At 44.8% G+C, this 13,165-nt stretch overlaps 1 protein-coding gene across 1 annotated transcript in view; it reads left to right on the top strand.

The window, feature by feature from the left end:
- Positions 1–13,165, top strand: part of apba1a (amyloid beta (A4) precursor protein-binding, family A, member 1a) — a 56,442-nt gene that overhangs the window by 8,397 nt on the left and 34,880 nt on the right. Inside the window, exons 3-4 of the mRNA XM_030105398.1 lie at positions 12,305–12,400; positions 12,475–12,514. Of these exons, the coding sequence (XP_029961258.1) occupies positions 12,305–12,400; positions 12,475–12,514 (136 nt within the window). The remainder of the gene's footprint in view (positions 1–12,304; positions 12,401–12,474; positions 12,515–13,165) is intronic.

Here is a 13,165-nt window from a genome sequence, read left to right as displayed (position 1 = left end):
TGAGCGCATGTTCAGCAGCCCAAGTAAAAGAATGAACAAAAATAAATAAAAAATAAATAAATAGCTCTTGAATAAACACAAAGTCCAGTGAGGTCAAATACTGAAGACATTAACTCACTCCAGTGCAAGTGAATACAAACAGAACTTTTTTCCAACAGGATTTACAAAGATTTCACTTCTCTCATCTCTAGTCTCTCTAGATTGCTCTCTCTAGGCATTGAAGTGACGGAATGTGAGCATGTCTACATGCTTCGGTGTCAGGCTTGCTCTTTTTTTGTAACGATGTTCCCAGCAGCTGAGAAGAGACGCTCAGATGGTGTCGAAGTTGCAGGAACAGCCAGTATGATCTGGCTATCAGAGCCAGGTTGGGGAACTTTTCTTCGTTGTCCCTCCACCACTGCAGTGAGCTGAGGCTCTTATTCTTTTTCAGTGACTGTTGTTCAGTTTGCTTTAACCTGAAAAATAGACGGATAAAGCAGAGTGCATACTGAAATATTACCACAATGATTTTGAAAAGGCACACATTATCTATTAGTGCAGTCACGGACTATGGTAAGCAGGTCAGTGTTTCCTCGAGTTTTTTTTTGGTTTTGCTTGTTTTCTTAAAGCAGCGAGAGCAACACATCATCCTAAATAATAATATCTGCATGCTGTGCTGCGCCCGAGGTCTGCACAGAGACGGTGAGACCGAGAGCTGTCCGAGCAGCAGCGGAGGAGATATATGAATAAATGCCACATGTTACTGTTTATTGAGCATAAAGCAGCGGAACCAGTAACGTTACCGATAAGCACCAACACAATTTGACTGAAAATAGCTCCGCTAACGTTAGCTACATAATGCACAAAGCTGAAACACGACGCTGTAACTTTGACTGCAACCCGCTAGAAATGAAACTTAACGATGCACGTTAACACGTCATGTTAGTTACTTAGTTAGATGGACTTACGATCCTCCGGCTTTTTGCTTTCTCTCATCCTCCAGCAGTACACCTGGGTGACGTCGCTTCAGGTGTTCGTTCATCGCTGATGTGCTGCTGTGGGACGCCAACTCGGCTTTGCAAAGGCTACAATCACCAACTCGTTAGATTTTTCTTTGAAATATGGCCATACTTTGGACTTTCTTGACCGCTTTTTTGCTGCGTCGCTTTTTTGCTCCTCTTCCCCGCCTGGAACGCTGGGGCCCGGAGCCTCCGCCATTTCTGCTGTGCGCACTTGTTTACATGTGACGGTGTGCACGTGTCAACGTGTTTACGTCATTCGACGGTATAGTGTGCGTGTCGACATATTTACGTCATCGACGACGTCGAATAATTGGGACAGCCCTACAAATGACAAAATGTTACTCCCGTCAACCAAGTCACCAACTGTTTTAGTTCCCCTATGAAACCACCCTGCAAGTCCTGCATTAAGGCCTGGGATAAAATCGGGGTTTTGGTGAATAGGAGTGAGTACAGAGAGATGATTTTTGTAACCCTCCAGGCTTCTAACCTTGTGCCAAATAATCAACATGTTTTTTAACAACAGATTATCTTTTGTAAGAATTGAGGATCTTGAATGGGAAATGTAAAGCAATTGCACAAAGGAATATCTTTGAGGGAGGCAGATTCAGCACTTAAATAGGTCGAACTTTGATCAGATCTGTACCATTCAAAAAGAAATTTCAATTGAGCGGACCAAAGGTAAAGTGGCAGTGACGGCGCTGCAAGTCCTCCCATGCGTGTAGGAGAGAGAGGCAACTATATCTTAACCTGGGTCTTTTTCTGTTCCAAATAAATGAGATTACGGAGCCATTCAACCAAGATAACTCTCTTTTAGAAAGAACAAGGGGCAACATCTGAAATAAATATAAAAGACGTAGCATGATATTCATTTTAACAAGGTGTATATGACCCAAAAGGGACAGAGGGAGACCACACCATCTGTCCAAATCCCAATTGATAGCTTGAATAAGTGGAATACGAGGGGGTACCCAAAAATTCCCGGAATTTGATTGTAACTTTTTATTTCTGACATTTCAAAATAAAACACCACCGTCGCCTTCAAAATGATCTCCATCCGCATTAATGCAGCGCTCCAGCCGTGTCTCCCACTTCACCAATGCGTCGTCAGACCCATGCGTAATTGTGCCATTCAGGGCCGGCTGTGATTTTCCTGTCACCTCCTCCACATCTGCAAACCGCTGTCCCTTCAGCTGCTTCTTCAACCTGGGGAACAAGAAAAAGTCACTGGAGGCTTCATCTGGAGAATCAGGCGATGGGAGAGGAGATTCATCTCATTCTTCTCCAGAAACTGCGTGAGGCGCAGCGCCGTGTCCGCTGGCGCTCTGTGGTGGTGGATCAACCGGCTCCACTCCGCCACGACGCTCTGCTTCCTCCTCACATCCTCACGGAGCGTCTGAGGACTTCCTGTAGTAGTCCTGGTTTACAGTCTGACCTGGAGGGACAGACTCGCTGTGGACGAGACCCTGGACAGCCGAGAAGCAGCTCAGCATTGTTTTCACGCTGAGCGGACCTGACGCGCCGACATCTGGCCCTTCTCAAACCCCCGGACCACTCATGGACCTGAGTCTTCCCAGAGCAGCATCCTTGTAGGCTTGCTGCAACAAGCTGAGTGTTTCTGCTGCTGTTTTTCCAGCAAGAAGCAGAATTTAATGTTTGCGCTGCTCTGGCTTCACAGTCAATGTCGCCATTTTGGAAAAAATCGCAGACCGCCGCTGCACTCTGTTACTATAAATAGCGCCTGACAGGCGTCAGTGTCACTCTGGGAGCTCAGCTTTTCCACAGATATGCACGAGGCTTACCTGCAGCACATCTGACGGCCAGAAGTCCAAACTCATTATTATTATTATTTTATGACCTAATTCCGGTTTCTTTTGGGTACCCCCTAGTATAATTTCCAGAAACTGCATCCTAAAAAGTGGGGTCGTGTTATAATGGCGGACTTACGGTAGATGGTCAATACGCATCCGCGCCGCTAGATGGCGCCAAAGTATCACTGAGCAGAGAGCGAGTGGAGCGATGAAATGAGATCAAATGATCTGATGAAAAATGGCGGATCATCTGGAACAAAGGGGCTGAACGCTGGACAACTGAGCAACAACAGAGGAGAAGTTATGATACCAACTTTAAACTGATGGTGATCAACGCAGCAGAGTCATCAAACTACTGTCAAGCCGCCAGGAGGTCTGGTGGAGCAGAGCCTCGTTCTTATTGGAGAGCACAGAAAAAACACTACAGATGCTAACGCTATGAGAAAAGCTTTCCGTGGTCCTGAGAGACGCTTCAGAGAGACTGATAGAAGGGTGAGTGAATACGTCTCTGAAAGACGGAAAGACGGAATGCCCACCACCAGAGCCTGATTCAGCTGAAGGAACTGGAAAGTTATTTACATCATTTATGCAGTTTGGACCCCTTGAGGTTCTTATTTGTTGCTTATTGTTTCTTATTTTGAGAAAGAGAATATATTTATTCAATACTGTAGTAATGTTTTTTCATTTTATATCTCGTGAAATGTTATTTCAGCAGTGAGTTTGTGAGTTTATAATAATTGTATAATAAAAAGTTGTTTTATGAGTGACCTTATTGTCTTCAGCATTTTTTTTTTTTTTCACAAAATGATCTTTGAAAAATAGGGGTCGTGTTATAATCGGAGTCGTCTTATATTCGGGCCAATACGGTAAATAAATCCTTTAAATTAGGAGAGATCTCAACGCCTAAATAGGCAAATCCATTTGGGGACCAACGAAAAGGCCGAGAAATACTAAGAGAGGCTGCAGGTGAACCAGACAGAGGCATAGCTTCACTTTTAGAAAAATGTATCTTATAACTCGAGAAGGAGCCATATTGGGTGATTAAACTGATCAATTTTGGAACAGATCCGGCTGGAGAGTTCAGAAAAATTAAGACATCATCAGCATAAAGAGACATCTTGTGCTGATGGTTATTTAAAAAAAGACCTTCAATACCAGAGCCCATCCTGATGGCAGTAGCTAAGGGTTCCATAGCTAGGGCGAACAACAAGGGACTTAAAGGGCATCCCTGCCTACTTCTGCGTCCAATGCCGAAATTTTTGGATTTAAGGCCATTAGTAATGACAGCTAAGAGAGGCGATGTGTATAAGATTTGGATCCAGTTAATTAATCTTTCACTCATACCATACTTTTTGAGAGTGAAAAAAAGATAGGGCCATTCAAGCCGATCGAAGGCTATCTCTGCATCTAGACCAGGGGTCACTAACTGGCGGGCCGCGGTCGCGGTCTGGATCCGGACCCAGACGCCATCCAATACGGACCTGGACTATATTTAGCGGAGCGGTGCGCAGCATGTGGAGCAGTACGGCATGCGACGCGCGGATCGGTGCGGCGGCGCGCAAAGCGGTGCGGCACGGTGCCTGCATGCGGTGCCCGTCCAGCTTCACATGTCCGCATGGGTGCGCGTTGCGCGTTGGTCCGCGTGACGTAAAAATCGTCATGAATTCCTGTCCGCTAGGGTCCCGCGGACCGATGCGCGGACGTCCGCGCAGCAGCCAGATTTTGAGACCGCGTTGCGCGCAGCTCGTGGCGGTGTACGCATGCGCCAGAGCGCCACAGCAAACCAAACATGACGGTAAAAGTGAAGGTAGACGGAGCTCCAGCCTGATGGCTCCACTTAAAGACACTGAAAGAGTGAAAAACTGGTGGAAAGAGAGAGAGACTCTGTCTGGAGGGAGGAGGAGGTCTGCAGACAGAAGTGAAAGTAACTAATCGCTCCGGCGCCGCCCCGCGAGTCAGAAACAGGAAAAAAAGGCTAAATAAACTTTAATACTTAATGATAATGTACTGACAGTGTATGTACTTAATTTTCTCTAAATAACCTGTAATAAAGGAGCAGATAAACAGTCTGTAGTGCCGGAAAAGCATCGAGGACGCGTGGGTCAGTGTTCCTGCATTGAACGTTGCACAGCTGAGCTGAAAATGTAGTCTGTTAGAACTATGGGAGAAAGCGCGTGGGCCTCGGTGGAGCGCGGACACTCCAAAGTGGACACTCCAAAGTGGACACTCCAAAGCGGACGCGGAAACGCGTACATGTGAAGCATGGACCAGCCTTGGGTTGGGGAGGGGCGGAGCGGCGCGGTGCCTGCATGCTGCGTCAGGATCCGTGAGTGGGGTGCTGGATGGCCCCCCGCCTTGAATTCTGGCCCCCCCCCAACCCTGGGCCCGGCACAACAGACCCGTTTCCCCCCCCTGTCGGCGGGCCTGGAGCCCAGTATGATCAGTCCAGCAGGATCCTGACAGTCACTCACTGCCCAGCAACGTGCAAATGAATGTTCCCTCAGAGTTGCTTGGATTTTGGGGAACCACAAAAAACCATTTAGTGATGGGAGGTTGTCAAGGAGGGCATGAATTCATTTGATTTGATAGTCATCTGTTGATGACATGCAGACGCTCATAGAACTACTAGGTTACATCAGCATATATCACACTGATTCAGTTAGACATGATGATGTTCCGGACCTTTGCTTCAACAAAAAATCCCTGACCGGACCTCTGTGAATTTTAGTTGCATACCCCTGGTCTAGAGATATAACCATCGCATCTGAACTGAACACGGAGGAGTGCTGAATGAGGTTCAGTAGCCGTCTCGCATTATGTGTAGAATAACGCCCCCGAATGAAACCAGTTTGGTCATTATTGATAATGCTTGCTAAGACAACTTCTAAGCGTGAGGCTAATATCTTCGCAAAAATTTTCAAATCAATGTTTAAAACAGATATAGGATGATATGACCAACACTCTTCTGGAGGTTTATCTTTCTTCAGGACCAGAGAAATATTGGCCTCCATTAGGGAGGGGGGTAAAGCACCACTTTCCAATGAGGAATCAAACATTTCAGACAGAGGGGGAAGTAAAATTTGACTGAATTTCTTATAAAATTCCCCACTAAATCCATCCGGCCCAGGGGCCTTGTTATTAGGTAATTGCTGAATTATTTTTTGAATTTCACTGCGGGTAATCGGTTTGGACAATTCCTCTCTCTGAAACTCTGTAATTTGAGGCAAGTCAAGGTTCTGAAAAAAGGTAGACATATCCTGGTGGTGGGATGATTCGAATTGAGAAGTATATAATTGATTATAAAATGTCCTAAATGCATCATTAATCTCTATGTTATCACAGTGAAGCACACCTGAAGCATCCTCAATGCAGGAAATATGAGAGGATCCCTTGTTTTTAAGAAGACTAGAAAGGTAGCGGTTGGGTTTGTTTGCGAACTCATACAGCCTTTGCCTCATGAAAAATATAGATTTCTCAGCCTTTTTAGTCAGTAATCCTTCTAAAGCTGTCTTAGTCACCTGGATGTCACTTCTTAACTGCTCAGAAGGGGAAAGATTGTATTTCAGCTATAATTCATGCAATTTTAATTCTAATTTTCTTTGTTCCAATTGAGTTATCTTTTTAAGTCCAGCAGAATATGAGATCACCAAACCACGGGTATGTCCCAAAGTAATCCAGGGAGTTTTATTATCCTGTATAAAAAATTTTTTAAACGGTCATTCAAAAACTTTTCAAATTATGGATCGTGAATAAGAAAATTTTTAAATCTCCAATTAAAATTTTGAAAGTTTGTGTTTAGATTATCTAATTCAACAAAAATCGGAGCATGGTTCGATATAATGATATCGCCAATTCTGCAATTAACAATGTTGCCTAGTGAAATCTTAGGGATAAATACAAAATCAATTCTAGAACTTGTTTTATGTACTCTTGAAAAAAATGTAAATTCCTTGTTTTTAGGGTGTAAAACCCGCCGTATATCAACCAAATCAAGCTCTGAACAGGTGTCTAAGAGTGCCTTGGCCCTTTTGGATGTGGGAACCTGAATTGCAGGAGATTTATCCATAGATGATGAGAAGTAGCAATTAAAATCACCAGCTATCACTGTGTTGTCGCAAATCCAATCGGAAAAAGAGAAAAAACAAGAGAGATGAAGTCAAGCGGCTGAACAGGGGGAAAATAAACATTTAAGAATGAAATGGGAAATACAATGTGCCTTTACGTAGTAGGTATCTACCAGATTTATCACTGACAGAGTTTGTATTCAATAGGGGCAGATGTTTGTGTATCAAAGTCGCTACGCCACGGCTTCGACTTGTAAAAGAGGAGTAGAACACTTGACCCACCCAATCACGCTTTAACTTTAAATGTTCATCAGAGGTCAAATGCGTCTCTTGTAAGAGGGCTGTATGTATATTTTCCTTTTTCAGAAAATTAAAGACTTTTTTACATTTGATTGGACTGTGCAAACCTCCCACATTCCAGCTACATACTTTTAAAGTTGAACTCGAGCTGGCCGTTTCAAATTAGACCAAATACTAATACAGGACATAGGAACCAGGAAAATCACGAAATACCTGAGCCTAAATACACCAAACTGAAAAGGCCTCTGCTTTGGTATGGAAAGGACAAAAACTATTTTAAAAAAAAAAGGCAAAAATGAAAAGGCATAGAGGGGTCAAACGATGGTCTAAAACACCCAGTAGGGGGTGCAAGCTAAACTTTCTCAGAGAAAAGGGGGAGGCTGCTGGATCAGGTTATTAACTGGGACCAACTACAGCAAAGGCTGCAGCTACCTTAAAAAAAATGACAATAATGCTACATTTTGGAGTATACCTACTGCATTATATAAACAAAGGATAACAAAAAGGCAAAGCTTTAAGTCTTACTGTGTGTACAGCACATTATAAACTATTAACTTTCCTGCTCATGTTATTAACGCCACTTCGGATGCCTAGGCCGGGGGAGAAGTGTGGAGTGGAGACGATCTGGCGTCAGGCAGTCTATCCAGGTAATCCACGGCGTCCTTCGGATGCTTGAAGAGGTTTTCTTCTCCGTTGTGCTTGATCCTGAGGACAGCTGGGTAGAGCAGCGCAAAAGGGACGCCTCTGTCCCTGAAACAAGTCTTGACCTGGGAGAATACCTGTTGTTTTTTGGACACAGCTGCAGAGAAATCCTCAAATATCATGATATTAGCGCCCTTGTATTTCAAAGCTTGTTTTTTTCCTGGCCGCTTGCATGATACGGGCTTTATCCTGGAAGTTGTGAAGTTTCACGATGAAGACCCGGGGGGATATGCGGTGGCAGCGGTCAACTCTGACGACGCGCCCTTTAAAGCTTTCGCCAAGTAGTTGTGGGAGCCAGGACTTAGTAAAGTCCACTGGGTCGGTACCTTCGCTGCGCTCCGGGAGGCCAACAATGCGAATATTACATGGCCGATTCCTGTTTTCCAGGTCGTCAATCATCTCGAGTGCGCTGTCCATTTTAGCCCTCATGTCGGCGAGCTGTGCAGCCACATCCTGAGAGGCAGATGTATCCTCCATGCTTGATATCCGCTCCTCAGCGGTAGCAAGACGTGTGTCCAGTGCAGCAATATCAGACGAGCAAACCTGTCGTTTCTGAAGGACAGGGTCAATCTTCTTGTCGAGTGAGGTCTCCATTGCTTTCAAAATCTCCGCAGTGATTCTCGCCACTAAATTGTCGACGTCCAAAGGCTCAGGCGAGTTAGCAGACGGTGGTGTGGCGTTAGCCCTCTCAGTATCCGCAGCATGAGCAGACGAGTTGTTATCTCCCGTTTTGGACTGTCTAACGGCAGTCGTAATTTTCTTTTGTGTTGGCATTCTTGCACGCATAAAAACAAAAGTTTAGTCTTGAATTCTTGTAGCAAAATAGCTAAATCGGATGTCTAGCTGCGGGAGCTGTAGCAACAAGCTGTTCCTCCGCCATTAGCGTCATGTGACCCCGAACCTTATTCTCCTTGTCGTTGTGTATTGTAAATATATTGATTTTTATGCAGCTCTAATTCCAGTAGCCTTGGAATAAGAATATCCAATACACAACATTCAAATGGAGAAATGCTGGTTGGATCCTTCATTGCTGCTTGGCTGAATAGAGACGGCAGTCATGTGACACTGCTCCCTCCTCCATGATTTATTCAGTGAGGGTGAGAGAGAGAGAGAAAGGTAATGATGCAGACCAATTCAATAATTCATCAGGGATCCTGGAACAGAAAAGCTTTTGTTGTGTTTACATGATCATAACATAAATTTAGATATCACTAGTGCTTTAAGTTTGACCTTGATATATCCACACTCGACCTGAATTAGATGGTATCAAACCAAGACATCGCCTCGTAGTTCAACTGGTGTGTTGATCTGAAAATGAATCCTGATACCTGGAGTGTCACCTGAGCCGCTGACGCTCCGCTGCCTGGCCCGGCGGCGGCGGCAGAACGGCTCCAGTTCCTCGCCAGGTCTGGGAGAGCGTGGGCTGTGTCTGAAGGCGTTTGCTGAAAGCCATGGAGAACTTCTGGATGTATCAGGTGGAGAAGCTGGAGGAGGAGCAGGCCAAGCAGGAGGAGGTGGGCGACAGGCAGGAGGACGATGAGGTGCGCACTCTTCAGCCTCGCAGCTTTGGGTTTGGACTGCAGTTTTGAGTCCTTAGATCAAAACTTGGAGATCAATTCACTTTATTGTAATTGGATAAGTTTAGCCTGACAGCTGAGCTGTTTAAGTTTTCTCAACTGGAGGATAAACCATTCCTGACGTTTTCTTTATGGTTTCAGTTGCTCCGCTGAGCTTCTGTCAATGTGATTGTTGGAACCGAGGACTTCCGTCCGGTTCTTTGATTCTATGCTCGGTAGGAAAAATGCCAAAACGACTGACTTCAGATGGTTACCATTTATTCAAGTACAGCCAGATGTGATGCTCAGCTGGACCTTACAGGGAAAGATACACAGGATTTCGCCCCGAAAGGATCCTGATGGTTCAGAGACAGAGCTTTATTCCATGTTCTTCTGGGCGGGGCCCGACAGACGGGCTGGACTTTGTTCGCAGTTGGACAGTTTGGTGTTGATGTCAGCTGCCAACCGAGAGCTGACATCCTGATCGAGTGTCTTTGGAACACTAGTGTGTGTGTGTCTCTGGAACATTTGGGTGTGTTTACACTTTAGCAGAACATCTTATAACCTTGGTGCAGTTGTTCTCAGGAACAAGTGTCACAGCAGCCTGATGTGTAGTCAAAGGGGACATATTCTGCTTTTTTCACTTTGTGAAGAGTTTCTTTAGTGTGTTGCTGTAGCCTCATTATGATGTTCAAATTTGAAAACTGTCAGTTTCCTCCCTGTCTTGTTACACCACATTCTGTGAAAATGCCTGCTGAAACGGTCAAGTTGGGTCCGCTTATCCTGAAATAAGCGGAATTAACTCCTCCCACTGTGCCCCCACCATGTGTGTATGTGAGAGTGGGCGTGGCCAGGCACGTTCAAGTGCATACCGGAAAGCAGAAATAGCCTGTTCTGAGGACGGCTCATCAGAGCGACTTTTTAGCCGCTGAAACTCCGAACAAAGGATGAATTTGGGACAAACAAACTTAAATATTACATTTTTGAGCTTCTAAGACCGATATGACGGGACTGAGAAATAGCATAATATGTCCCCTTTAATACAGCTGTTCCCTTTACTTCATCATGGCAGTAGTGGTAATTAAAGTATTTATACCTAACATGATCTGTAAATTCAGGAAGGACAGCTTGATTTATGCTCCTGTGTGTGTGTGTGTGAAAACAGGATTTTTTATACCAAATACACCAAATACAGAGAATAAGAACAAGACTGGTGCCATGTGAACTACCAAAATGCACAATGTTCAAGTTTATCATTTTTTTATTGAACTGAACTTCCAGGTTAAAGCCACTACAGAGGGACTCAGGACTGCTCACCAAGCCTCTGAGAGGGTAAAGGTCACAGACCCTCATTCCTCCCAGTGTCATCAGCTGATAAAGTTGGTCCTTTTTAACCCTGGAAACTCATTGGCTCCAAATAAGAAGAGATTTGTGGGATGTGTTCACACCTCTGCCAGAAAGCCACACTTAGAATTTGGAAGTGCAGACATCTAATCACATTATTCGTTTACAAATGTAGAAATGCTATCTACAGCTACAAATCAAATTTGGTTGGTGTCTTGTCTCATAATACAACACAGCAGCATTTACATAATTATAAAGTGATGTTCCTTTTAAAATTGTAGAACTCAGTTACTAGCTCAGTTACTTCTTCGATGAAGTAAGTAGTCATTTTTAAGTAATTTAAATAACTTCTCCAACACTGATGATGCAGCCCTGTCATTATTTGTATGGCCACTAGGATGCGCTTGATTTTAAAACCTGCCTCCCACTGAACATCAACAAGTACTTTTTGCTGAAGGGTAATGTCACTTCCACTGGCTGGAGAGTTCAGCTTTCATCAACCAGTGTAAAGGAATAAAACAGCTCAGGATGGAGTAACCCTCCTCCAAACCCTCTGAGAAGACTGACCAGGGTCATCAGGGTGAGAGCTGGATGTTGACGATGAACAGGTTTTCCATAGGTTGTTTTGCTGCACGTCCTGATCTAAATTCTGTTCTGATTAATTGTGTTATTTTTAAAGTTCTATATATCTATCTAAGTTTCAGCTGTCTGAATGTCCTGTTCTACCAGGTTTCAGGTGTTAATATCCTGTTCTTTCAGGATGTTGTTGAGTGGTCTGTACGAGGGGGGACCCAAAAGAAACCGGACTGTGGTTATAACTTTTTATTTTTTTCTTTTCACATTTAATGAAAACTGTCACCTTCACAGTCCTCTCCTTCGACTTGAATCCAGCGCTGCAGCCGGGATTTCCACTGCTCAGTACAGTCACCATGCTCCTTTAGGAGCGTCCTTCGATTGTTTTTGCACCTCTTCCACGTCATCAAAGCTCCGCCCCTTCAGTTCCTTGTTCATTCCTGGGAAGAGACAGAAGTCTCACGGGGATAAATGGAGGGGATACGGCGGATGGAGCAGCAGGGCCATGCCGTTTTTCACCAGGAACTGTTTTACCGCAGAGCCCTGTGGGTAAAACAGTCCCCCCCCTCCCACAGCGCCGCCGCTTCAGCCTGACCGCCTCCCGGAGCGCCGCAGCAGGGAGGATCTTCCAGACAGCCTCCATCGTCCTCCAGCTGCCTTTCAGCTCCTGGACATGTCCACCCAGCCTGGTTCTGCTCCTGGTTCAGAGGCGCCGGACCATTCTGGGATTTTTCGAAGAAGGGGGGGGACTGTAGTAACATGAACACTGGCTGTGAGCTGCCTGTGTGTTTTTGGGAGGTGAAATGTTCACAGTGATGCTTAAGGCTATGCTATAGCCACATATAACAAAAGTCTGAAATCATTCTTGGGGTTTTTTTATAACCACAGTCTGGTTTCTTTTGGGTCCCCCCTCGTATGTATCTGTGACTGAGGATGTCTTGTCCCTGGTCTTGCAGTCTCCGGGCTCTGTCTCGCCGTCCCCTCCCGGAGCAGAGTCTTCCAGCAGTCGTCTGCTGCAGAGCGACAGCTTGGAGTCCCCCTCCAGTAAAGAGGTGCCTCCATCTTTCTCTCACTTTTCTTGCTGAAATCACATTTGAACGTTAACTCTTGTTTTCTTCTCACACAGTCCAGAAGGAGTCTGGCTTCTTTCCCCACTTATGTGGAAGGTGAGTGCTGGCCGCTGGAGACGCAGCTGCCTGCCAGTGTCTTCTCCTTCTCTTTACATGTCACGTTGCTCAGCGATCGGCCCGCTAACCTGAAACAGAAATATATTGCAGTACACTGGAAAAGTTCATGAAAGACAGTAGGAAATATATTCCCCATATAAATGAGCTTCTATATTTATATTTTCCGATATGCTACAATATACTGAACTCAGCAATAATTTGTTAACTCAATACATTTAAAGAAACATGCAGTATTTGTAAATATATTTTAGTTTGGTTTGAGTAATTAAACTTGTTGAAAGATCGGAAGTATGTGCAGAATAAACCAGATTAGTACCTGAAGACCAAACCAGGTTATTCCCTGAAGAGTAAACCAGGTTATTCCCTGAAGAGTAAACCAGGTTGTTCCCTGAAGAGTAAACCAGGTTGTTCCCTGAAGAGTAAACCAGGTTATTCCCTGAAGAGTAAACCAGGTTATTCCCTGAAGACAGGTAGAAATGTCCCCTGGAGATCTTCTCCAGTCAGATCCTGATCACAACGATCTACATTCACTCCAATAATCAAAAACCTGAGCTGAAATCTAAACACAGTGAAACACTTTCTATAGAGGACACTGACAGGACACCTGTCTCCTCCTCGTCTCCCACTGCT

This window comes from Salarias fasciatus, chromosome 12 (genome assembly GCF_902148845.1).
Source record: "Salarias fasciatus chromosome 12, fSalaFa1.1, whole genome shotgun sequence".
Lineage (NCBI taxonomy): Eukaryota > Metazoa > Chordata > Actinopteri > Blenniiformes > Blenniidae > Salarias > Salarias fasciatus.
This window is presented reverse-complemented; position numbering and strand designations above follow the sequence as displayed.